At 41.2% G+C, this 24,789-nt stretch overlaps 2 protein-coding genes across 3 annotated transcripts; one reads left to right on the top strand and one right to left on the bottom strand.

The window, feature by feature from the left end:
* Window positions 1–10: 10 nt before the first annotated feature.
* On the bottom strand, window positions 11–10,153 carry zgc:110224 (uncharacterized protein LOC550335 homolog). Of its 2 annotated transcripts, XR_004575992.1 has the most exons (10): window positions 9,995–10,153; window positions 4,441–4,582; window positions 4,149–4,304; window positions 3,857–4,026; window positions 3,543–3,628; window positions 3,196–3,413; window positions 3,015–3,102; window positions 1,224–1,363; window positions 821–1,113; window positions 11–60 (listed from the first exon to the last, which is right to left on the bottom strand). XR_004575992.1 is itself a non-coding variant. In XM_034293457.1 (9 exons), the coding sequence occupies exons 1-9, from the start codon at window positions 10,130–10,132 to the stop codon at window positions 890–892; spliced, it is 1,362 nt and encodes a 453-aa protein (XP_034149348.1). In that variant the 5' UTR covers window positions 10,133–10,153; the 3' UTR covers window positions 502–889. The 2 variants fall into 2 exon arrangements, 1 of the variants encoding a protein (XP_034149348.1); XM_034293457.1 differs by lacking the exon at window positions 11–60 and having other exon boundaries at window positions 502–1,113.
* A 38-nt stretch (window positions 10,154–10,191) lies between these two features.
* rnf121 (ring finger protein 121) lies at window positions 10,192–23,310 on the top strand. Its single transcript, XM_010893440.4, has 9 exons — window positions 10,192–10,347; window positions 11,568–11,602; window positions 14,167–14,308; window positions 14,543–14,697; window positions 16,461–16,568; window positions 16,770–16,890; window positions 17,005–17,138; window positions 18,397–18,498; window positions 22,452–23,310. Exons 1-9 carry the CDS (start codon window positions 10,270–10,272, stop codon window positions 22,570–22,572), a joined length of 996 nt encoding a protein of 331 aa, XP_010891742.1. The 5' UTR covers window positions 10,192–10,269; the 3' UTR covers window positions 22,573–23,310.
* Window positions 23,311–24,789: the final 1,479 nt, after the last annotated feature.

The raw sequence follows: 24,789 nt of genomic DNA on the forward strand, positions 1-24,789 counted from the left end.
GTTGGAATGATGTTCTAAAGATTCTCAGCGGAAGTCCAGAAGCCCTGGTTATTCTTCAGGCTGAGAGGAAGGTGGGGGACCGTCAGCGAGTTCCACTGACTGATGCTTTAGGCTTGGTAAGTGTACAGTTAACGGTCACTGTGCTCATATCCCTCAGCTGACAACGTAGGTGAGCTAAGAATTACTCCCCCAACCAAATAACACATCTCTAGTCCCCTGAGACAGGGCCAATTAAAAAGCAACTGTTTCAGGGTGTTTCATGCCTGGCTAGGCCCAAATAAGGGAGTGGCGCTACTTATAAAGTCTCTAGTGAAAGGAACACGGGAAATGCTCCCCAATGAAAATGATGCAGGAGAGACAGCTGATAAACAGGTAGCAGAAACAATTAATGTACCCTGGACAACAAGTTTTCTGGTGGGAAAAATAAGACTTAGTCAAAAAGACGAGTTAAATAGACAATTAATTTAATCAAGTCTTACAATTATGACTGATTACTTGCAAAAAACTGTACAAAGTCCATCCTTGATTTTGTTTAAATAATAACATAATGCGTAAGCAATAAGACACAAGGAGTGGTATTTTGCCAATATACACAACAGCAAAAGACTGTTCTTAGGAACGACGCAACATTGAGTGCCTGGATATTGCCCATACATCCAGTACAAAACTGAATCATTAACTAACGGACAGCATACGTAAACAGTCAAAAAACCAACAGGGGCCTTTAATGAGTTAATGAGAAAACCAATTATCCAGAACAGAGTGAAGACTTAGGTAGAGAAATTAATTTTAAAATGTATATAGCTACAATTGTACATACGTGAAACTATAAGCCTGTCCATGATGGTTGCATTGCCCGGTAATATAAAAACAGGACCGTGTTTGTTTCCTAGTCTACCCAGATGACACGGGGGTCCACGGCGTCTCCACACGTGCTGGCATGCATCTCGATGTCGGACAGTGGGAATCTGAATGAGCAGATAGGGCAGGGCAACATGGACTCCTTCGGGCTGGATGCGGGGCCAGGGGTCCCAATACCCCCGGGGAGGATTTTGGTGTCCCCCGCTTGGCAGGAAGAGGTGTGAAACGGCAGGTACTCCGAAGTAAAGAATACTGCAACACAAAGAATGAGACAGCAGGTGTCAATACTACTCACTGTAAAGAGTGAACCAACACGTGGAACTGTACATGCACTGACTAATAATAAGTCAGCCTATACACACCTCCGCATATCGGGCATATGGTCTCGAGGTCACCAGAGTCTGGAACATCCGTGGATGGGTGTTGAGGGGGAGATGTACGTCTCTTATTGACTGTGGGTTTTCCCTGCTTAATAGGCGTGTTGCAATTCAGATGGCTCTGCCTGGGTGGGAGACAGAGATGTTGTACAGTCATGCACCCTCCCTAGGGATTTGTATTTATTTCGTTAGGCTGTTATTGACAGTCATAGCAAGGCAGGGGAAGTGCAGACGTACTGTAGTGGTGAACACGGGTATTGAACCATGATTAGTACTGGATCAAGATTCTGCACTAACTGAAAGATTTGGTTTGAGGTGAAAGTAATCAAAAAATCCAGATTATCTTCCCAAAATGGTCAATGGGGCAGAGTATATGTACAGCTCCAGGAAACAATGAAGTGACCACTGCACCTTTTTCTTTCCTTTCCAAAAAAGTTGAAAAGGAAAGTTTTGAGTGAGGAACAGAAGTGTTCAATTTGCAGTGGTCTCTTATTTTTAACCCTTCTGTTCCTCATTATGCACTCCCGACAACGTCTGGGCATGCTCCTGATGAGACGGCGGATGGTGTCCTGGGGGATCACCTCCCAGACCTGGATCAGGGCACATAACTCCATAATAAGTCTGTTGCGCTACTTGGCGGTGTCGGATGCACCAATACATAACATCCCAGAAGTTCTCAATTGGATTCAGGTCTGGGGAACGTGAGGGCCAGTCAATGGCACCAATGCCTTCATCATCCATGAACTCCCTACACACTCTGACCACATGAGGCCAGACATTGTCCTGCACCAGGAGGAACCCAGGGCCCATTGCACCAGCGTAAGGTCTGACGTTGGGTCTAAGGATTTCAAGCTGGTACCTAACAGCAGTCAGGGTACCGTTGGCTAGCACGTGGAGGTCTGTGTGACCCTCCAAGGATATGCCTCTCCAGACCATCACTGACCCACCACCAAACCAGTCATGCTGGATGATGTTGCAGGCAGCATAACGTTCACCACAGCGTCTCCAGACTCTTGATCCTCCTCGCACAAAGGAGCAGATACCAGTCCTGCTGCTGGGTTGATGCAAATTTATGACCCTGTCCAGCTCTCCTTGTGTAACGGCCTCCTGGTACCTCCTTCATGCTCTTGAGACTGTACTAGGAGAAACAGCAAACATTCTTGTGACGGCACGTATGGATGTGTCATCCTGGAGGAGCATGACTACCTGTGCAACCTGAATGGGCTGCAGGTACCGCTTCATGCTACCAGTAGTGACAAGGACACTAGCAAAATGCTAAACTAGAGAAGAATCAGTCAGGAAGGATAAGGAGAGAGCTATTGTCTGTGGCCACCACCTGCAAAACCATTCCCTTTTTGGAGGTTGTCTTGCTGATGCCTCTCCAGTGCACCTGTTGTGACTTTCATTTGCACCAAAATAGGTGACATTGATTCACAATCACTTATGCTTTCTAACTGGACAGATTGATATCCCTGAAGTTTAACTGACTTGGTGTTATACTGTGAGGATTACATGTTCCCTTAATTATTTTGAGCAGTGTGTGTATGTGTATATATATATATATATATATAAAATATATAGTGGATATAAAAAGTCTACACACCCCTGTTAAAATGCCAGGTTCTTGTGATGTAAAAGAAAGAGACAAAGATAAATCTTGTCAGACCTTTTTCTACCTTTAATGTGACCTATAATGTGAACAATTCAACTGAAAAACAAACTGAAAATAACCTGGTTGCATAAGTTATAAATACACACACACACACGACTACATACTTGCTTTTGGAGTTTGGTTTTCTCTTCAGTTGTCGTAAAGGAGTATCTTCCGTGGAGCAGCGAGCTGTGCTTAGACAGGCCATTGAAGCTGAGAAACACATAACCCATTTGTCAAGCCTAGTGTGGTCAACAAAATGGACAGAACTTCATTCATGCTATCTCAAAGAGCAGAGCGGTTTACCAGTGTGAGGGTGTATATTCCCTGTATTTCCCAGTGACTTGCCCTTTTTGGGGGCAGCTGTATCTGGTTTGGCTGTGGGAAGGGTAGGGGCTGTTGTATTCTGAGTCCCAGAGGACGATATGCCGCTGTGAGACAAGGAAGCGGAAGGAAGGGAGCACCTGGCAGCCTGGGAGGCGGTGAGGACCATACGAGCTGTCCGGCTCAGTCCCACACCCTCCCTGACAGCAGGGGGAGCAAAAGCAAAGCAGAAGAAATTCTGTAATTATTTATTCCTTAATGTCTTCATAATAATTGTGTCTAATCTCTTTGACACAACCTTATAAAACACTGAAAATCCCTCCACTTACCTGCGCACTTTACCAAAGAAGGTTCTCTGTACAGCAGGGCTGGAGAGCCATTCTCTCACATCTGAGGCAGATCTTTCTGGTGTTGTCTGTACAGGAGAGTCAAAGGAGAGTGAGAATACAAATACACACACACACACTTCTGGCTTCAGATTTTTACCCATAATACACACCCACAATATCGTATGTACCCAAAGTAAAACGTACACACCTAAAACATGGCTACTGTGATCTCATTAATCATAGAAAGTCGTACAAAGATATCCACAACTTTCCTCACGCTCTCTGTGAAGGAATGTACCACTCCAAGTACACACCTGATCCTGGTTGTCTTTCCCAGTGTTTTTGGAAGCCTCCCCGTTCCCTTCCCGGGGGCTGCGGATGCGCAGGAAGGACAGACCAAACTGGGAGCGCCTGTTAAAAGGCTGAGTGCAGGTCACTTTCACTCGGTCCCAGCTATCATCGGCATCTTCTAACAGGAAATCAGCTGGAGAGATGCAGGTCACTCAACAATCTTTGAATACTTTATCACTCTTCCAGCATCTTACATGATATATAACCTCAACTACGGTCATAGACCAGACGGACCTCAGTGATATCTGTTCTCACCTTTTTTGAACATTCTCACTCCTCTCCGCCCCGTGCCCTGTCGTGACTCAGCTGGACTCATTAGGGTTGTTGTTGGCAACAGGGTGATGTAGGGCTGGTCCATGCGCCAAGACGAGCGGCCTACATCAATTTGAATGAACGCAGATCCACAGTTCCCTACAAATTCCACAGCAAAGTAGTAAATGGTCCTCGAATTACAATGCACATTAAACCTAAAGATGGAGTACCTGTGAAGGTTTCGTCTGATTTCAGATAACACCTAAACTTTGTTGATAATCTTAATAAGACTTGCCGACATCAATGTATCCGAAATGGGAGGCTCGCTCCAGCTGCAGTTCTGCTCTGAGGACTCCACTGTGGTCCTGGGGGTTACACAGCCATGGCTTGTGGTCTCCATCCACATTACACAGGTTCTCCACACTGTTCTTGGGGTCCTTAACAATTTAAACACGATTAAAGTTATTTAGTGGTAACAGCAAAGGAACCCTTAAGAGTCCACATATACAGTGCAGCTTGAAAGTATGTGAACAGATGGTCATTATTTTTGTATAAAATATTAAAATAAAAACTCATCAAATCTTTATTTGAACCCCAATTTATAATAAAGACATTCCAAATAATGGACACAAAACTATTTATTTTCATTGTTTTTCTTAAAATGGGTGGGGTACTTCAACAAAAACTATGATTTCATGTTTGAAAAAACAAGTGAACACCTTCATCCAATAGCTTCTGGCACCACCATTAGTATGGGATCCCAGGAAGTATGTCAGTGAAAAGATATCTGATGAGATACATTATTTAAATGGATTGTAACAAACAAAAAAGCTATTAATTATTTCCTCTGCTTCTGATGAGTCAGAAAAAAATATTTGTATATTTTTCAACATCTCACTTTAATTTAATATTTTCTCAGTCCTAGCACAGTTCATTTATCTAGTTCCCATTTTCCCCATGCAACTTTTACTATTTTCCTCATAGCATTATAATGAGCAGGTTTCTTGTCTCGACCAAACTCTTTCCTACAGATTCCTCCTTTGAATGGTTAATGTGGTAAAAAATTATTTACCCACCTGTTTGTACTTACCTACTTGATTTAAAAAGTGTAACTTGGGGTTAATTAATTTTTGCACATGAAATAATTTTTGCACATGAAGGTTTTCTACAACACACGATAACCTCTAAACCAACATATGAAATTGGTAACTATAGACCTGTGATGTCAGATAAAAAAGGCTGGTTCTGATTAAATAAATATTTCATGGTGAACACAAAAAACAATATTGATAATTAGGCCTACACAAGGTGTTCAAACTTTCAAGCAGCACTGTACAAGCTGTGTAGCAACTTGGTGGTTATTTTAGCTCAGTTATTAACAATCTACAAAAAGACTATTGTCCAGTCGATGAACTTGTCTCATCTTGATAAACTGATTTGGTTAATGCAAGCTGTATATAACTGCAAATATACATATTTTGCTTTATTTTCCACCTGTCCCTGCATCTGACCATTCATACATTACATGCAATATCATGGTCACCACTTTTGACAAAACCTCTCATTATCAGATCTGCCTCAGTACCAGAAAAGATCCACCGTGATGCATTTTACACCGTTTACAATAAAAACACACAAAACATTACTCCTTTAATGTCTGTTGGTAGTACATGGCCCACAACTTCTGATGCAATCCCATGCAAATTGGCCTCACGGGGGCACTGTCACAAGCCTCCAAAGCTGCACTTTTTGCAAAGCTCACCACACCCACTCCATGTGAGCCAAAGTATTGAAAATTGATACATAGGTCACTGGGAAAAGTTTTGGAACCCATAAAGTCTGACATGTCCGACATTTTGGATTTTGTGAAAAACATTTAAAACGCTACTCTTATGACACAAAATGACCGATCTTCACGTAATTTCATACTTGGACAAAGGTCTTTAAAAACTTTATAAAGCAGGACAGTATGTCAAAAAAACAAATGTATATATACCAGATGAGTACGACAAAAAACATGCCCGATGTTGACCTATGAACTTGTATAGACGTGGTTTCATGCATAAAGGCACAGAATTCCTACACGCCTAAACGGATTATAATTCTTTTTTAGACTTTATTATTTGTGCAAGCACTTTTCAATTAACCACCCTGTAGCGCTATTGAATTTGTTGACATATACAACTTCCCGACACACACCCTGCTTGACTCTGAACCCTAAAAAGAGCTAGATAACTCAATTTCACATAGAATATATATATATTTGCATAACTTAATATATTATATTTGATATTTTGCCTGTATGTATGAAGGTCTTTATGTTTATATGAACCAAATCTGTATGTGAAAAAACATGGCCGCTGTTTACCAATGAACATGTACAGGGTGTAGTTTTACACATCAACACACAACTCCTACCCCCAAAATAATATTGTAATTTCCACTGAACCACAAAGTGGTGCTATTGAGTTGGCCACATTTGCAAGCTCACATTGCTCACTCTAAAAGTCTGAAAATAGGTCTTTTTTTTGCCAATGGGAGCCATAAAGTTCACCAGGATGGACATATTGGAAGAATCATCCATGCCTCATTTGGTGCTACTGTGAACATATGGGTTCATTTGTGCTTCACAGAGCAAATGGTGCAGGAATGCCATTAAGTGCTGTTTGCTGAAACCCATTTAATGCTGCTTGCAGCTTTAATAGTTTTTCATTTGCACAAACAAAGATTAATATGGGAGCGGTCTGGCACATAAATACACAGAATTAATTCAGGGTTATACATTTGGTACACATGTAGCAAAATTCTGTCAGGACCCCACATGATGGCAGCGGTCTAACGGGTGAGGCCCATTAACCCAATGCTATATCACAGACACCACTGGAACAGCTTGTCAAAGAATCCTGGCATTTACAAGATTACAATGGTTGGCCCAGGTTTAGTGGTTGGCCCAGGGAACAACAAGTTTACTGTTGCCATGTGAAATCAAGGCAACAGTAAACCACTACGTACTGTCCTTCTATGTGTGATTCCAGGGCTGTCACACAAATGCATCAGAGAAATGATTAGGGGAATCATGTGAGCTAGTTCAAGGCTACATCTCACCTAAAACGTCCGGGGGGTCCCACAATAGAGGTGCGAGAAACTGAACTACGACCCATTTCCCAAAAAAATTAACTGAGGAGACCAATTGCTGTAGAATTGAAAGAGAAATGTTTTCCCATTCTTGCTTAATATAGGATTTCAGCTGCTCAACAGTTTGGGGTCTCCTTTGTTGTATTTTACGTTTCAGTGGGTGACAAGTCTGGACTGCAGGCAGGCCCATTTAGCACACAGACTATTTTACTATGGAGCCATGCTGTTGTAATATGTGCAGAATGCTGTTTGGCATTATCTTGTTGAAATAAGCAAGGCCTTCACTGAAAGACATCATCTGGATGGCAGCATAAGTTGCTCCAAAATCTGTATAGATTGTTCAGCATTAATGGTGCCTTCACAGATCCAAGTCACCCATGCAATGTGCACTAATACACCACCATACCATCACGGATGCTGGCTTTTGAACAGCGTGCTGATAACTAGCCAGAATGTCCCTCCCCTCTTTAGTCCAGAGGACAAGGCATCCATGATTTCCAAAAATAAGTGTACATTTTGACTCGTCAGACCACAGAATAGTTTTCCACTTTGCCTCAGTCCATCTTATATGAGCTTGGGCCCAGAGAAGGCAGTGATGGTTCTGGATCTTGTTTATACATGGTTTCTTCTTTGTATGGTAGAGTTTTAACTTCTCTCATCTTTCATCTTCATCCGCTTATCTGGTATCGGGTCGCGGGGGCAGCAGCTCCAGCAGGGGACCCCAAACTTCCTTTTCCCGAGCCACATTTGCCAGCTCTGACTGGGGGATCCCGAGGCGTTCTCAGGCCAGTGTTGAAATATAATCTCTCCACCTAGTCCTGGGCCTACCCCGAGGTCTCCTCCCAGCTGGACGTGCCTGGAACACCTCCCTAGGGAGACGTCCTGGGGGCATCCTTACCAGATGCCCGAACCACCTCAACTGGCTCCTTTCGACGCAAAGGAGCAGCGGCTCTACTCCGAGTTCCTCAAGGAGGGCTGAGCTTTAACTTGCATTTGTGAATGCAGCAACATACTGTGTTCACAGTCAGTGGTTTTCAGAAGTGTTCCTGGGCCAATGCAGTGATTTCCACTACAGAAATGTGTGTGTTTTTAATGCTGTGCCGCCTGCGGCCCCGAAGATCACAGCCATGCAATATTGGTTTTTCGGCCTTGTCTGTTGCATTTAGAGATTTATCCGGATTCTCTGATTCTTTTACTGATATTATGTACCATAGATGATGAGATCCTCAAACTCTTTGCAATTTGACGTTGAGAAACGTTATTCTTACATTTTTGCCTGGGCCAACCTCACTTCTGACAAGGGTTGCCACCTTCAATGTGGCAAAATAAGGGACACCTTGCCAGCGGCCCCAAGTCTGGGGTCCTCCCCAATGAGAGTGTCAGATGCCTCATTACCTGCATTCTGGGGAATTTTTAGGCACCAATTTGTTCTTTTATGCATCATTTTCAAAGTCCTCTGCTACTGTGAACATGAATGTAATGGAAAGAGTAAATAAGAGTAAAGAACAGTTGCATCAATTATATTAAGGATTAAAACATCATATCATAGACATGGGCAAGATGTTTGGTCTTTCAAAACCAGGAAGGATGGGGTAGCCTAGTTATCTGTTGCTGCTCCCACGCTCTGGAATAGTCTCCCATCCCACATTAAGTCCTGTTCCACCATTGACAATTTTATATCAAATTTAAAGACCCACCTTTTTTCTCTTGCATTGAGTTCAGTCTGAGGCTGTCCCTTGGTTTTTGTCAAGTCCACTCTTTACTTATTTTTAACGTCCTCTATCTGTGTTTTAATCTGTTGTTGGTTTTATTCAATTTCTCTATTCAAAACTTCTTGATTTGATTGTACATAATTTTAGTTGTCTTAAGTGTTTTTCATTTTAGTCTTGCCCTATATGTATTATATTTACTATTGTATTATATTATGTATTGTTGCCTTTTATGTACTATTCCTTTAATCATGTATACTGACTCTGCAACACAGGGGCAATGCCCCCAAGCAAGAATGATTTGCCCCTCACAAATTACTTCACTAATTACTGTTGGGAATGTAGGCTACCTCTCCTGCCTTCTTCTGCTTTTGGGAATGTAGGCTAGCTCTCTTGCCTTCATCTGCAAATACGATCGGAGATGTGCTTTAAGTGATTTGATCACTAAGCAAAAAAATGTGTAACTACTGCATTTACCAACGCTTTGGATTCTCGTAAATCCACGCTTGTGAAAAAGGGACAATGCATTTTATTTTTCAATACGGGACGATCCCGTATTATACGAGACCGGTGGCAACCCTACTTCCGACAGACGTACCCATCCTCTGGAATGCTATAGCCACTCATGTTACTGACCTGTTGCCAAAGGACCTCATTAGTTGTGTGATATTCCTCCAGATTAATATTCTTGCATTACACAAATTGTCCAATATTTTGTTGCCTCTGGCCCAAATTTTTTGAAACATGTTGGCATCAAAATCAAAGTGGATATATATGTTTCAAGAAACGATAAAACATCTCTGTTTCAACATTTGATTAAGTAGTCTTTGTACTATTTTCTATTGAATATAAGCTTTAAATTATTTACACATTGCATTTTGTTTTATTTACATGTTACGCAGCGTTCCAACTTTTTGGTAAACGGTTTATAGATAACGATGCGGCTAAGTTACTAGTACCTCTGATCTACTTGGTGCAGAAAGGTAGTGGCTCGCTAGCACTTACCTGTGAAGTGAATGAAACGATGTGTTTAATTTTCACAGGCGCCATAGTGAGGTCATATGAATTAGCTAACGTGTTATCTACAATATCAGAGACCAGATTCAAATATTTTATTCTCAAAGGTGTTTTTTCCCGCCACATGAAAACAAAACTGTCCTGTTGACGAACGGAAATCTTACTCGCGTGCAGTGCTTTGATTGGACATCGCGTTTTCCAACCCGGAAATGGCATGCACCAGGAATTGACCATTGGAATTGGAATTGACAGCACTCCCGAAGATGGCGGGGGTGTTTGAGGTGGAGGTTGATGGTGTGGAACACGACCATGGACTCGGACATCACGATGAAACGAATCAGGTTAGGGTTCTACAGGGCTTAACGTCGTAGAATCAGGAAATACCTCACGTTACGTTGTGTTGCACCCAATATGGACTCGCTAGACCAGCCTCTTGGCTTGCACCGGCTAGTAAACGTCTCACAGTGTTAGCTAGCTTTCCTAGCTAGCTTGCCATTTGTCTCCCCTTTATTAGCTGGACAGATAGGTTATCATGCTATTTCATTATACTGAACATAAGAAAATATCAAATTGTAGTGCACAGTCCGCTAAAACACAATATAAAATAGCTATCAGAACGCCCAGTTAAACTACTGTATTTGGCTCACCTTTTAGCTGGTTAGCTAAATAGCGACTGCTTGCTAAATAAATAGATAATGTTGGCTTAGCTGCCCCCAGTTTGATGCTTTTCGATTGAAACCTATTTTCTATGGTAACAGCAATTGCATCAATGTTGTACCAGCCAGCACTCACTATATCGCATGCGTTACAACAGCTGATTTGTCAGTCAAGGGTCAAATAGTTGACCCGTAATACAACTCAAACTCTAAAGAATTTTTACAAAGACCAATATTCACAACACTTAGCTATTTAATTTAATTCTCACTAATGGGCAGACATTTTCTTGCCTGTTACAGTGGCTTGCAAAAGTATTCATATCACTCACTATTTCTGTGATAATACTGAATTTCAAAGGGTACATTGAAATTCATAAATATTTGCACTAAAACACTGAAACTCTAAGTATGTAAGGTGACATTCATTTTTTGTTGGGGGGAATAAGAAAAAAAATGAAATACGAGAATTGGTAAGTGGTCTTAATAATTTAGCAAGACACTGTCTTTCTTTGCCAGCAGGTTTAATGAGGTGATTCGATAATCTTATCTCTGATTATTTGCCTAGTTTTATTTAAGAATTGCTGGCTCTATTTCTATCATGGACATTTGCAGATTTCACCCTGAAATGGATTCCGTCCATAACATAAAAAATATGCCATTTCCAGGTTGGCTGGTCTACTATGTTCACGTCTGTCCCCTGTTAACAGCCTCTCAACCCACATGATCACCAATCAGAATAACATTTTAATCATATTGTTATTTGATGCTGTTATTGAATTTAGTGTAATTTGAACCATGTGATTGGTACAAATTGTATAGTTTTGTATTTGGTACTTGCTGTTTTGTGTCATCAAGTTTGGAATTATTTTGACTGTTTGGCTTGTTTGGTCTTGTTCTCACTTTAGGACTTGTCCCATCTGTCACCAGAGGAGAAGTGGAGGTCAGTGTCTTTAGACCATAATATTGATCTTGTTTGCAGATTATATGTGATAGAGGTGTGTCTACAGATGCGTTTTCTGCATGTTCTGGGTGGCGTGATTTCCTAATAATTATAAGATAATAAACTCCATGTGATGTTTACAAGCAATTAATAAGAGCAAGGTAAAGAAGTAATCAGTTAGAACTAAGATCTTGTGTATATATACAGTGACTTCGGAAAGTATTCCGACCTCTCTGCATTCACTCTCCACATTATAGACCAAATATATATTTTTTTACCATTAATCTAAACACAAGCAAAAAAACCTGTTTATAGATGTTTGCCTTTTACTCAAGAGTGGCTTCTGTATAGCCACTCTACCTACCAGGCCTGATTGATTGAGCGTTGCAGAGATGGTTGTCCTTCTGGCAGGTTCTCTCATCTCTCAAACTCTGATGCTCTTGTAGAGTGGCTGTTGAGTTCTTGGTCACCTCCCTGACTAAGTCCTTTTTCCCCTGGTTACCTAATTTGAATGGATGGCCAGCTCTAGGAATAGTCTTGGTGGTTCCAACCTTCCATTTTACAATGATGGAGCCCACTGAGCTCTTATGAGTTGTGTCTGTAACACAACAAACTGTGAAGAAAAGAAAGGGGTCTGAATACTTTCCACAGCCGTTGTTTATATCATGCAGCCTTTTTTTTTGCTCATCAAGGGTGCAAATCATTTTGGAGGTGACTGTGATTGTGTGAGACAGTTGGAGTTTCAGGAATAAAACTTAAAAACCGGCAACAGAATCAGAAACATCTGTCTAATTTCTGAAAATATACAGGCTATGGATGTTTTATAATCACTAAATTCACAACAATTGTTGATAAATTCTAAATAGTTAAATTTTATATAATTCAAAGCAATGCTCTCTAATCGCTTTAGCAAAACAAGAACATGGTCTAGAAATGTCTTTTTTTGGTATTAACCTTATACATACAGTGGATATAAAAGGTCTACACACCCCTGTTAAAATGCCAGGTTCATGTGATGTCAAAGAATGAGACAAAGATAAATCATGTCAGAACCTTTTCCACCTTTTATATGTGTCCTATAATGAGAACAATTCAATTGAAAAACAAACTGAAATCTCTGAGGGGGAAAAATAAAACATAAAAAACACACAATAACCTGGTTGCATAAGTGTGCATACCCTTAAACTAATACTTTGTTGAAGCACCTTTTGATTTTATTACAGCACTCAGTCTTTTTAGGTAGGAATCTATTAGCATGGCACATCTTGACGTGGCAATATTTGCCCACTCTTGTTTGCAGAAGTGCTCCAAATCTGTCAGATTGCGAGGACATCTCCTGTGCACAGCCCTCTTCAGATCACCCCACAGATGTTCAATTGAATTCAGATCTGGGCTCTGGCTGGGCCCTTCCAGAACATTGATCTTCTTCTGGTGAAGCCATGGTTTTGCGGATTAGGATGTGTGTTTTGGGTCATTGTCATGCTGAAAGGTGAACTTCATTTTCAGCTTTCTAACAGACGCCTGAAGGGTTTGTGCCAAAATTGCCTGGTATTTGGAACTGTTCATAATTCCCTCCACCCTGACTCTTCCAGCTGAAGAAAAACAGCCCCAAAGCATGATACTGCCACCACCATGCTTCACTGTTGGTATGGTGTTGTTTGGGTGATGTGCAGTGTTGTTTTTGCGCCACACATGCCTTTTGGAATTATGGCCAAAAAGTTCAACCTTGGTTTCATCAGACCATAACACATTTTCCCACATGCTTTTGGGGGACTTGATGTTTGTTTTTGCAAACTTCAGCCGGGCTTGGATGTTTTTCTTTGTAAGAAAAGGCTTCCATCTTGCCACCCGACCCCATAGCCCATTCATATGAAGAATATGGGAGATTGTTGTCACATGTAGCACACAGCCAGTGCTTGCCAGAAATTCCTGCAGTTCCTTTAATGTTGCTGTAGGCCTCTTGGAAGCCTTCCTGACCAGTTTTTGTCTTTTCATAAATTTTGGAGGGACATCCAGTTCTTGTCTCTGTTGAGTCACTTTTAATGATGGCAGGTGTGTAATTACTTCTATTTAACATGAGTTTGAATGTGATTGGTCAATTCTGAACACAGCCACATCCCCAGTTATAAGAGGGTGTGCACACTTATGCCACCAGGTTATTGTAAAGTTTTTATTTTTCGTTTTCGCCCCTCGAAGATTTCCGTTTGTTTTTCAATTGAATTGTTCACACTATAGGTCACATTAAAAGTGGAAAAAGTTTTTATCTTTGTCTCATTCTTTTACATCACAAAAACTGTCATTTTCAAAGGGGTGTGTAGACTTTTTATATCCACTGTATGTGTTTGTAGGTAGTTGTTGGTGCTTTATTGTAAGTCTAAGTGTAAGGTTAAAATGATAAACAATCACTTTATCAGTGGTGCTGATAGTTCTGGAGGGACACTGTGAAAATGAACAGTAACACATATTTAACGAGAACTCCTGATGAAATTGTTAGGTCAATGGGCAGGCTCCTTCGGCTGAATGAAATAAAGTGCCCTCTCAAATCAGTCTGTGTGTGTCCGTAGACTGGAGCACGCCAGGATGCATGCCAAACACAAGGGCCATGAGGCCATGCACGCTGAGATGGTGCTGATACTCATTGTCACCCTGGTCATCGCCCAGCTGGTCCTTGTGCAATGGAAACAGAGGCACCCCAAGTCCTACAACGTAAGACTCCTAGACACGCTCACCCTGCGGGCACAGTCATGTTAACACACACTGACGAACACATGCTGTGTTGCGGGGCAAACATATTCAACTTCACAGACAAATCTCTCACAGAACAGCTATTTCCATTGGAGAACCAGCTTTTTTTCTGGTTCTCCAGGTTATAAAAGCCTCATGGGTCTGTGTGGGTCTTTTGACATCTGTACTTTTTAACTGTGTGTTCTCTTTTTGTAGCTGGTGACTTTGTTCCAAATGTGGGTGGTTCCTCTGTACTTCACCACCAAGCTTCACTGGTGGCGGTTCCTTGTTACATGGTTCATCTTCTCTGTGGTCACAGCATACGTGACATACCGTGCCACACGCAAGCCCCTAGAGTGCACCACGCCCAGGTAATGCCAGGTACAAACCCAGGTGGTGTGTACAAACATCCATGGGCTTTTGTAGTTTTGGTCAAAGTCCGTCCTCCACCTTCTCTTGTCAGTTACCTAAGAAATGATAAGTGTTTTCTTATCGAGGATCGCAGTGTGCAACCTGATCTTTCGCCAAAGAGTTTCTAAATCTGCCAAGCTCCATTTGAATCAGTTGTTGTTTTGTCTGAGATAAACATGTGCACATTATTATTAGACCAAATTTGTTTCAGGATTTCTTTTATATAACATTAATAAAAAAAGAAATTACACATTTATTTTGGAATGCACGCTTGTAATTTGCTTCCTGACCAGAGTATGGGAACGGAACAGGTCAGAAAGCTGGCACTCGGTAACGCTCCTGTATTTGTCATTGAGCTTTTTTGCTCAGAAGTATAATGAAGTTGATTTACAGACATTTTGAAGACCAACAGAAAGTTTATAACCAGGCTTATTTTGGTGGTAATTTCTTGTGAACTTATTAGGCTAATACTGTATTAATCTGTATTTCTATATAATGAGAATCAGAAGCAACAAACCTAGCAGGAGAAAAACGCTTTTTCAAAATGACTTTTCTGTGCATTATGCCCCGGCAGTGTGCTGGTGAAAAAGAGAACGCTAAACAAAGTACGTTGACTACGGGCCCTGATAGAGTTACTGACTCCACTAGCAGAACTCAATAGTATGCGGAAAGAATTGGGGAACATAGGCATGATACTCTGTGTTAGTAATAAATAACCCGTTGTCTACCATGTCTCAGCTGATGGACTCCATCAGAACGTCTCCACTCGTCCATCTTGGATTTTTATATTTTATATTGAATTTTATATTTAATTCTAACCAAGTGCGTTTTAGTATTTTATTTTATACAGCCTAGTTAAAAAGTGCTCTTCAAGTCCTAGCACTTTATTTTCCTGGCAGCCTAGTAGTCAAAAATGCTTTCTTTCATTCTAGGCAACATATATACTTTAAATATTTTGCTGATAATATATAGCCTATCCTACTCAATTGTAGTCAACCTACACAACCTACAAGTATTTAGTATAATGTATGTTACAAGTGGGATGTGTAGATGAGCAATAGATGTGCAATGAAGGCAAATGTAATAACAAATGGCAATTCTAAATGTGCATTGAAGGCAAATTAAGGTGAATGTACAACTGAAATGCAGGGATAGCAGCAATGAGGTTCCTGAGGTAGATGTGTACATGTAGCAGCTGAAAACGTCCTTTCAGACTTTGCAAAGAAGTGTCAGAGTCTGAGAAAATGTATTAAGTATGATGTATGTTACAAGTGGGCTGTATAGATGTGCAATGAAGGCAAATGCAAGTACATTTGCCTCCTTTTCAACTTGCTGACATGCAAGCTGAAATGGAGTCTAATTTCATAGAAGAAGACAACAAGGTGAGGGAGGAGAATGGGATGTGATGAGGAGTATGCAGGGATGAGCTAATCCAATTAAGAAAGGCATTTAAGGTACCAAATCATTTTGGCTCAAGGCGCTTAGAACAATCTACCGTAAATGCAAAGTGTAGATAGACCGATCAAGTGCCCCCGATTACCAGGTCCCCTTGCCTCCACCTCAACTCCTCAACCCAGATCAAGACACTCGTGCCCAGGAGCGTCATAGAATGTTGATCTGTCCTTGGTCTTGCCTCCATTGCTGTTGTGGGAAAAATATTGATGTATGTTTCTTCACATTCACCTGAAACATTTCTGATGTTCCCTTTGATTTCTTTGGGCAGGCTGGTCTACAAATGGTTCCTTCTCCTCTACAAAATCAGCTATGCCACAGGGATAGTCGGCTATACTGTTGTCATGTTTACATTGTTTGGCATCAATTTGATATTTAGGTAAGTTCTGGTTACTTCCTGACACTATTGTTCACCAATGGAAACACCAGTAGTTCTCAAGAATTAGTTTTGTGTAGCTAGTAACTTTCTCATTGGAATTGCCTGAGGTTTCTTTGAGTTTAGGGTTAGGGTATAACCCTAACCCTATATTTTGTTCATCACGACAGTAGTGTTGCTGTTTTGGGTTCCCTTTATTTCCAGAATAAAGCCAGAGGATGCGATGGATTTTGGTGTGTCCTTGCTGTTCTATGGTCTGTACTATGGAGTCCTGGGTAGGGACTTTGCCGAAATGTGTGCAGACTTCATGGCATCAACAGTGGGGGTGAGTATGCTGTAAAGTCAATAATTATACAACATTGTCACTGCCTGGTCACTTTAGTTAAAGCTGCGAATTCCCCTTGCGGCATAACACTGTATCTGTTCCGGTCTTCTCCAGTACTACAGTGCGTCTGGAATGCCTACCAAGCACCTCTCAGACAGCATCTGCGCTGTTTGTGGCCAGCCAATTCTGGTCGACGTCAGCGAAGAGGGAATCATCGAGAACACTTACAGACTATCTTGCAACCATGTGTATCCTTTATCGTCCAAATGTCAGTACCGTGCACATATTCAATCTAATTTGATACAACTGGTTTGTTCCGTTGCGTAGTTGTAGCAGACAGTCTCAGTCATGGAAAATGTGGTGTACGTAGGGCTGTGCAGCTCATTAAAGGATGTCAGGTGGTTAATGTCATACAAAGTGCTGTGGTAATACGCAATTGATGATGTTAATTCATTATGCGTACAAGCCCTTGACGCGCACATTTGAAAAACCAATACATAATATACACCATCACCATCCATTATTTTAGGAAGGACTTAAGAAACATCAAATTAATTGAATGTATTTCAGAAGAACAGAATACCATATTATATATGAATTATTGAGCCTTAAATGTATAAAGGAATGATAAAAAAGAGGCTGAGAGCATTCTCCTGTGCATACATTACCTGTGACAGCTGTAATCAGTCAGTCAGCCAGCCATGCGCACCCATTTTACTCACAGACCCCTGACCTTAATGCTGGAAACTGTCTAGAAGCCCCTAACAAGCTGAAAACATTCCACTTTGTGTGTATAACTGTTTATAATTTGAGGGTGGGAACAAGGTACGACATCATGGGTTGAGCATACGTTCATGCCCACATAACCTGAATACCTGCATGCCCTTTAGGGCCAGGCTGGCGTGCTTGCCTGCTAATTACAGTGATTCAAGCTCAGTCTCTGTGTGGGGATGGTGTGGGCTCGGAATGTGTTGTACCTTGTTCCCTCCCTTGGGGAGCGGCCTAGGGAGGCTTACCTCCTGAAATCAAAGGCACCTTGTGTGCCTGGCTGTGAATCCAGACACCAGGGTATAACACTCAAGGCGAAACCGAGCTCGCCTCAACACGAGGAAATATCTGTCATGCTCTTTTATACATCTGTTTTGACAATGTTGTAACATCAGCTTTATCACTGAGGTATGACTGTCCCTGCAATGATCAATGACACTGCACTGTCTTCCTGTTTTTCTAATAATTTGACCTATGTCACCTTCCCTAAGTTGAAATGTCAAATTTAATATTTTAAGGACATCCTTGTATATAATGTTACTGGTCATGGTGAATATGTGGTTATTACTGTTTGCAGGAAAGCTGCCTTTTACCATGCAGTGACCACACTTAGAGCATTTGACCTGATTTCCCAACATGTTTAATGTTTGGCCATACTTTGTTATTCTCTTGTTTTTAGGGTTGAATACACATAGAAGTAGCTCAACTTGTAGCTAGCTCTTTAACACTGTGCCTCAGATTCCATGAGTTCTGTATACGAGGATGGTGCATCGTGGGAAAGAAGCAGACATGCCCATACTGCAAAGAGAAGGTGGACTTGAAGAGGATGTTCAGTAACCCGTATCTTTTACCAGTCTGCTTTCATATGATGTGTTTTTAATGTCTGTTTACTGTCTTGCCTTCTTGTCTTTCTATTGTATTGTGTTATATTTGAGATTGTCTCGCAGTTTACATGATGACACTAACTGAGATCTTGACCCCCATATGCGCTACATATTTCAGATTTGCTTGACCACTGTTGGAGGAAAACAATTCCTCATTCAGAGGAGTCATCAAAGTAATGTAACTGATCACTTTAATACGTGATACAGTTTCTATTACATGTATCAAAGATAGTAGTTCTCTGGAGATTTGAGGTTGCAAGAGCAAGAAGGCATGCAGAGAGGCGTAGGAAAAATCAGGAAGTGTCCGTTCTGAGTCTACATCTTTGTTATAACCATCATGACAACATGTTTTACGATAATGGGGAACATATTATCAGTGAGTAAGTAAGGCATGACCTTTTGGTCCTGCATTCAGACCCGTAGAGAGATTCATGAAACGAACTAAAATTCCATTGATGCAGCATGACCAGGCACATACAGAGCAGGGTGTGCGTTAGGAACATTTGTCGCCGGACAATAGGAAAGGCAGCCTTTTATTTTCACTGACACAGGAATAATGTGCTGGACGCATTTAACCTACAGTGCTATCGCCTTATTAAAACTCCCTTAGTGCTATGTAATTGTTTTCAAAAGTTAGCCAAGACATTCAAAGGATAAAACAAATGAGAAAACATTTCCCATTGCGTCTTCACTGCTAAGCACGTTTTAATAGAGAAATACACCTATAGTCTATGCAGTAATAAATACAGGCTGATGAAACACTTTAAATTATCCTAATAAATAACAAAACACAGCTATTTGTATAGGCCTGTGTCATTCATTTAATCTAGAACAGTCATTTTGTCCAGTTGATAATCAACCTGACAATTACATCAAAACTAACGCAGCTGGTGTTATTAAAGATGTTAGGGTACACTTCTATAAAGTGCCTTATGAGGACTTTGCAAACAGTTGAGAAGTTTCACAATTAGATTTTCTTTGGACTATTTGGCCGGCAGCCAATTTCTTTTTATTGGCTTTCCTTCACACTATCCATTAAAGAGTTTTGCTTTGTCTGTGTAGAGTAGTTTGAGGCATACAACATGGAACATTTAGAGGCTGGGTGATTTTACATGAAATTCAAACATTATGTCAATATGACTTTGTGATGGGCATGGGTTTGTTTGATTTGTGATGGGATGAGATTCCTGTAAATGCTGCAGTATTGAAGAGTTTATTCACTGATCATGAGATTTCTTTTTTTCATTTTTTACAGTAAACTAACTGAAAAAGGACAATATGGGAAAGTCCTCTGGAAACAGGGTTAACAGTTGTATTGTTACCATGGAGACACTTAGAGTTGCGTTATCTAGTTCCTGTTCCTGTTTTGTCACCAGACACTGCTCACTGACCTTTCAGCTTCGTCGGAGGGGGATTCGGATGGCAAAACTATGGAACACACATCGATCAGCCATAACATTAGGACCACTGACAGGTGAAGTGAATAACACTGATACACCGATCAGCCATAACATTATGACCACTGACAGGTGAAGTGAATAACACTGATACACCGATCAGCCATAACATTATGACCACTGACAGGTGAAGTGAATAACACTGATACACTTATCTTCCATAACATTATGACCACTGACAGGTGAAGTGAATAACACTGATACACCGATCAACCATAACATTATGACCACTGACAGGTGAAGTGAATAACACTGATACACCGATCAGCCATAACATTATGACCACTGACAGGTGAAGTGAATAACACTGATACACTTATCTTCCATAACATTATGACCACTGACAGGTGAAGTGAATAACACTGATACACCGATCAGCCATAACATTATGACCACTGACAGGTGAAGTGAATAACACTGATACACCGATCAGCCATAACATTATGACCACTGACAGGTGAAGTGAATAACACTGATAATCTCGTTATCATGGCATCTGTCAGTGGGTGGGATATATTAGGCAACAAGTGAACATTCTGTCCTCAAAGTTGATGTGTTAGAAGCATGAAAAATGGATCTGAGCGGTTTTGACAAGGCCACATTTTGATGACTAGGCGACTGGGTCAGAGCGTCTCCAAAACTGCAGCCCTTTGGGCTGTTCCCGGTCTGCAGTGGTCAGTACCTATCAAAAGTGGTCCAATGAAGGTAAAGCAGTGAACCGGTGACAGGGTCATGGGTGGCCAAGGCTCATTGTTATACGTGGGGAGTGAAGGTTGGCCTGTGTGGTCCGATCCAACAGACGAGCTACTGTAGCTCTAATTGCTGAAAAACGTAATGCTGGTACTGATAGAAAGGTGTTAGAACACAGTGCATCATGGCATCTGAAATTACTAGACCCATATGTTGCATACCCATATGTTGCATATGGGTCTGTGTAGCTGCAGACCAGTCAGGGTGTCCATGCTGATCCCTGTCCACTGCTGAAAGCGCCTACAATTGGCATGTGAGCATCCGAACTGGACCATGGAGCAATGGAAGAAGGTGGCCTGGTCTGATGAATCACGTTTTCTTTCACATCATGTGGATGGCTGGGTGCGTGTGCGTCGCTTACCTTGAGAACACATGGTACCAGGATGCGCTATGGGAAAGCCAGCCGGCAGAGGCAGTGTGATGCTTTGGGCAACGTTCTGCTGAGAAACCCTGGGTCCTGCCATTCATGTGGATGTTACCTTGACACGTACCACCTACCTGAGCATTGTTGCACATTTCATGACAACGGAATTCCCTAATGGCATTGGCCTTTTTCAGCAGGATAATGCACCCTGCCACAAAGCAGAAATGGTCCATGAATGGTTTGAGGAACACAACAAGTTCAAGGTGTTGTCTTGGCCTCCAAGTTCCCCCGATCTCAATCCAATCAAGCATCTGTGGAATGAGCTGGACAAACCAATCCATGGAGGCCCCACCTCACAATTTACAGGACTTAAAGGATCTGCTGCTAACGTCTTGGTGCCAGATACCACAGCACACCTTCAGAGGTCTAGTGGAGTCCATGCCTCGATGGGTCAGGGCTGTTTTGGTGGCAAAAGGGGGACCTACACAATATTAAGCAGGTGGTCATAATGTTATGGCTGATCCGTGTATAGTTACTTGACCAACACAATTTGTAATTTCACGCACTTAAATAACACTCAAGAAGTGTTCCCTGGTGTTAAGAATGGGTTAGAATGTTGGTACTGGAATTAATGATTAACTCCCCAATATCTAGCTTAATTTACATATGGTATATGTAGGAGTTTTTAGTTCGGTAGTTGTGGGTTGTCCATCTAGAAATCTGCTGTCTAGTTGGGCAGGCCGGTCTGCCAATAGGGACTACTGCAGGTTTTAGTACATTTCCCATTTCCTGTCCAGGCATGTGGATTCCAGGGCATCCTTGTAGCTGGTGTAAAACCCTTGCAGAACGACTGCGCTGGCTTTTTGCTTGACGTTCCAGCTGAGCAGTCAGGGTTTGATTGAGGCCTGGGTGTCAGGCATTTTAGCATACTCCAGGACTGCTCTTAGATAGCCAGTTATGATGCCCAGTAGGTCTTCTGTGTTTTCACTAAAATGCTTAATGCGCTAAAATGCTTAATGGTCAGACTCCTCTAGAGGTGCCTAACTAATTAACAAACTCATATATCGTTTTAGCTGACTCCACTTTTGCTTGGGCAATTGCATTTCATGTACACTTGAATGTGACGATGCACCTTGACTTGATATCTCTGACTAAGGAACAGGATGTTGTGGGGTGATTCAGAGGGTGGAATTTCTTTTCACTGAGGGGCATATATTCAGTTGTTTCTGTACTGATGATTTTGCTGCAGTTCCCTGATTTCAACTTGATTATGTAAGAAAGGTTTGAATCACGGGTGGGGTTGTCAGTAGCTATGTCTCCTTAACCTATCATCTAAAGCTGGGAGAGGCCACATGTCATGTATGGACAACTCCTGGACTGGCTCCGCTACCTTGTCGCTTGGCAACCAGTAATCATTGGACTTGTGCAAGGCATCAACTACATTCTGGGGCTGGAGTAACTTGGAAGTTGGAGGAGAGGGATCAAAGCTGTATGGAGATGGAAGATACTGTACTGGCCAGGCTAAAGGACACTTGGATGCCTGACCATGGACTATAAGAACGTCTTATAAACTGTCTATACATGTACTATTTGTATATTTATAGGCACTTATCTGTATTTAAAATTCAATTAATTTTACTAGTAACCTGGGTTTGGATGTCTGTTTTTATTTAGATTTTTCTTTTGTCAATCAAAATGCATTGTACACTGCAGTGCTCAGTAAAACACTTCTGTTTTTTAAATGGACATACTGTACTTTTTCAAAAATCATGTCTAAACTTTTGTTGATTTGGTTGGTTTCTGAAGCAATGAGAGGTTGACCCAGCCCAGATAAGTGGGAGGAGCGTTGTATTGCCAGTCTTTTTGTGTGTTAAATCTGCACCTTTTGTAATGTCCTAGTTGGAAGTGCTGCTGGGGTGGGGTGAAGGTTTCAGGAGTACTGTTCTTAAGACATCCTATTCTATGCTACTACAGACTGCCATCTCTTTAGGAGGGGCTCTGCCCTTTCCAATATGCCCCCCCTCACACCTCCATAAGACAGCCTCTCTTGTCTGTGTTAAGCCCGTCGGCTTCCCAGGATCAGGTACTGCAAATAGGTGAATAACATAATTATGATTGTCTATTTGTCATGTTTTTGCTTTCTTGGTTGTCTGTTAATAAATGTGACAGTCAATATTAGGTGTAGTTAATTAAACCAGTCATGACTTGGGTGATTTTGTGCGCAATTTCAGCATGTATATTTCCTGTTCTGTTATAGTATATGATGTAAAGGATCAAGTATGAGATGCATTATACAAGTAGTACAAGTTACCGTACCAGACTGAAGCCAGACATGCCAACCTGGAATTGGATTGGGTGTGGCCATTGACATGTTCTACCATTCAAAAGTCTGAATTCACTTACAAATGTCCCATTTTTCATGTCCATTAAAATAACACCAAATTGATCAGGAATACAGTGCGGACATTAAAGCTGTAAATGACTATTGCAGCTAGAATTCTTTTTTTAATGGAAAATCTATGAGGACCTATGAGGCTTCGGTTAGTGTCTCTATTTCTTCAAACTGGACACTAATGTATTTGTCCTCTTGCTCAGTTGTGCATCTAGGCCTCCCACAACTCTTTCTATTCTGGTTAGAGACAGTTTCTGCTTTTCTGTGAATGTTTTACAAAGTTGTATGAGATCCTCAGTTTCCTGGCAATTTCTCGCATGGAATAGCCTTCATTTCCCAGAACAAGAAAGAAACGTATTTGTTTCTTTCCATTTTGAGCCAGTAATCAAACCCACAAACGCTCATTCTGATGAAACTGAACTAGTCTAACATAACATAATCGCAAAAGGGTTTTCTAATGATCAAATAACCTTTCCAAATGATTAACTTGGATTAGGAAACAACGTGCCATTGGAACAGAGGACTACTGGCTGCTGACAATGGGCCTCTTATGCATGATATTCCATTAAATAAATCTACAATAGTTATTTACAGGAGGGTTAAAATTAAGAAACCACTGCAAATTGAACGCTTCTGTTCTTTTTCAACTTTTTTGGAAAGGAAAGCAAAAGGTGTGGTTGTCTCTTAAGTATTTCCAGAGCTGTAAATGTCAGTATATCTTTATATACAGGCACATCACACACACATCTATATATATATATGAATCATACACATTTATATATAGATGTGGGTGTCTTTATGATTCATGTTTCTGTGTTGAATGTGTCAATGGTTTTTCACATGAGAAACATGATGAATCTGTGTCACATTTCAGGGTGAAATGTCATTCCTTGACTGACTGGCATGAATCTACAACACCGCATGAAAGGAAATTCCCCATTTGTTTACTTGTTGGGGAAGTGAATGTCTTCATATAGTATAAATAAGGTAGTATTACAAGCTTTGTTGACCAACTCACAAACAGACATGGCCAGTATGCAGTTGACAGTTTTTACAGGTAAGAGATACTCTAACATTCTTAGACCTTCACAGATGTATGCTTAGTAAGGATGGTTATATGAATTGTTTTACTGTGTATATTGTATCTGCATATTTGTGTGAATGTGTGACAGTGTTAAACTGTGGTTGTGGGTGTGTTCCATTTACTACAGCATTCATGGGAGCTTTCGGAGTCCTGCACTCAGAAGCCATTGCAGGTGTGTGTGTGTGTCAGTCTCGTCATCT

Source organism: Esox lucius, chromosome 7 (genome assembly GCF_011004845.1).
Source record: "Esox lucius isolate fEsoLuc1 chromosome 7, fEsoLuc1.pri, whole genome shotgun sequence".
In the NCBI taxonomy this organism is placed as follows: Eukaryota; Metazoa; Chordata; class Actinopteri; order Esociformes; family Esocidae; genus Esox; species Esox lucius.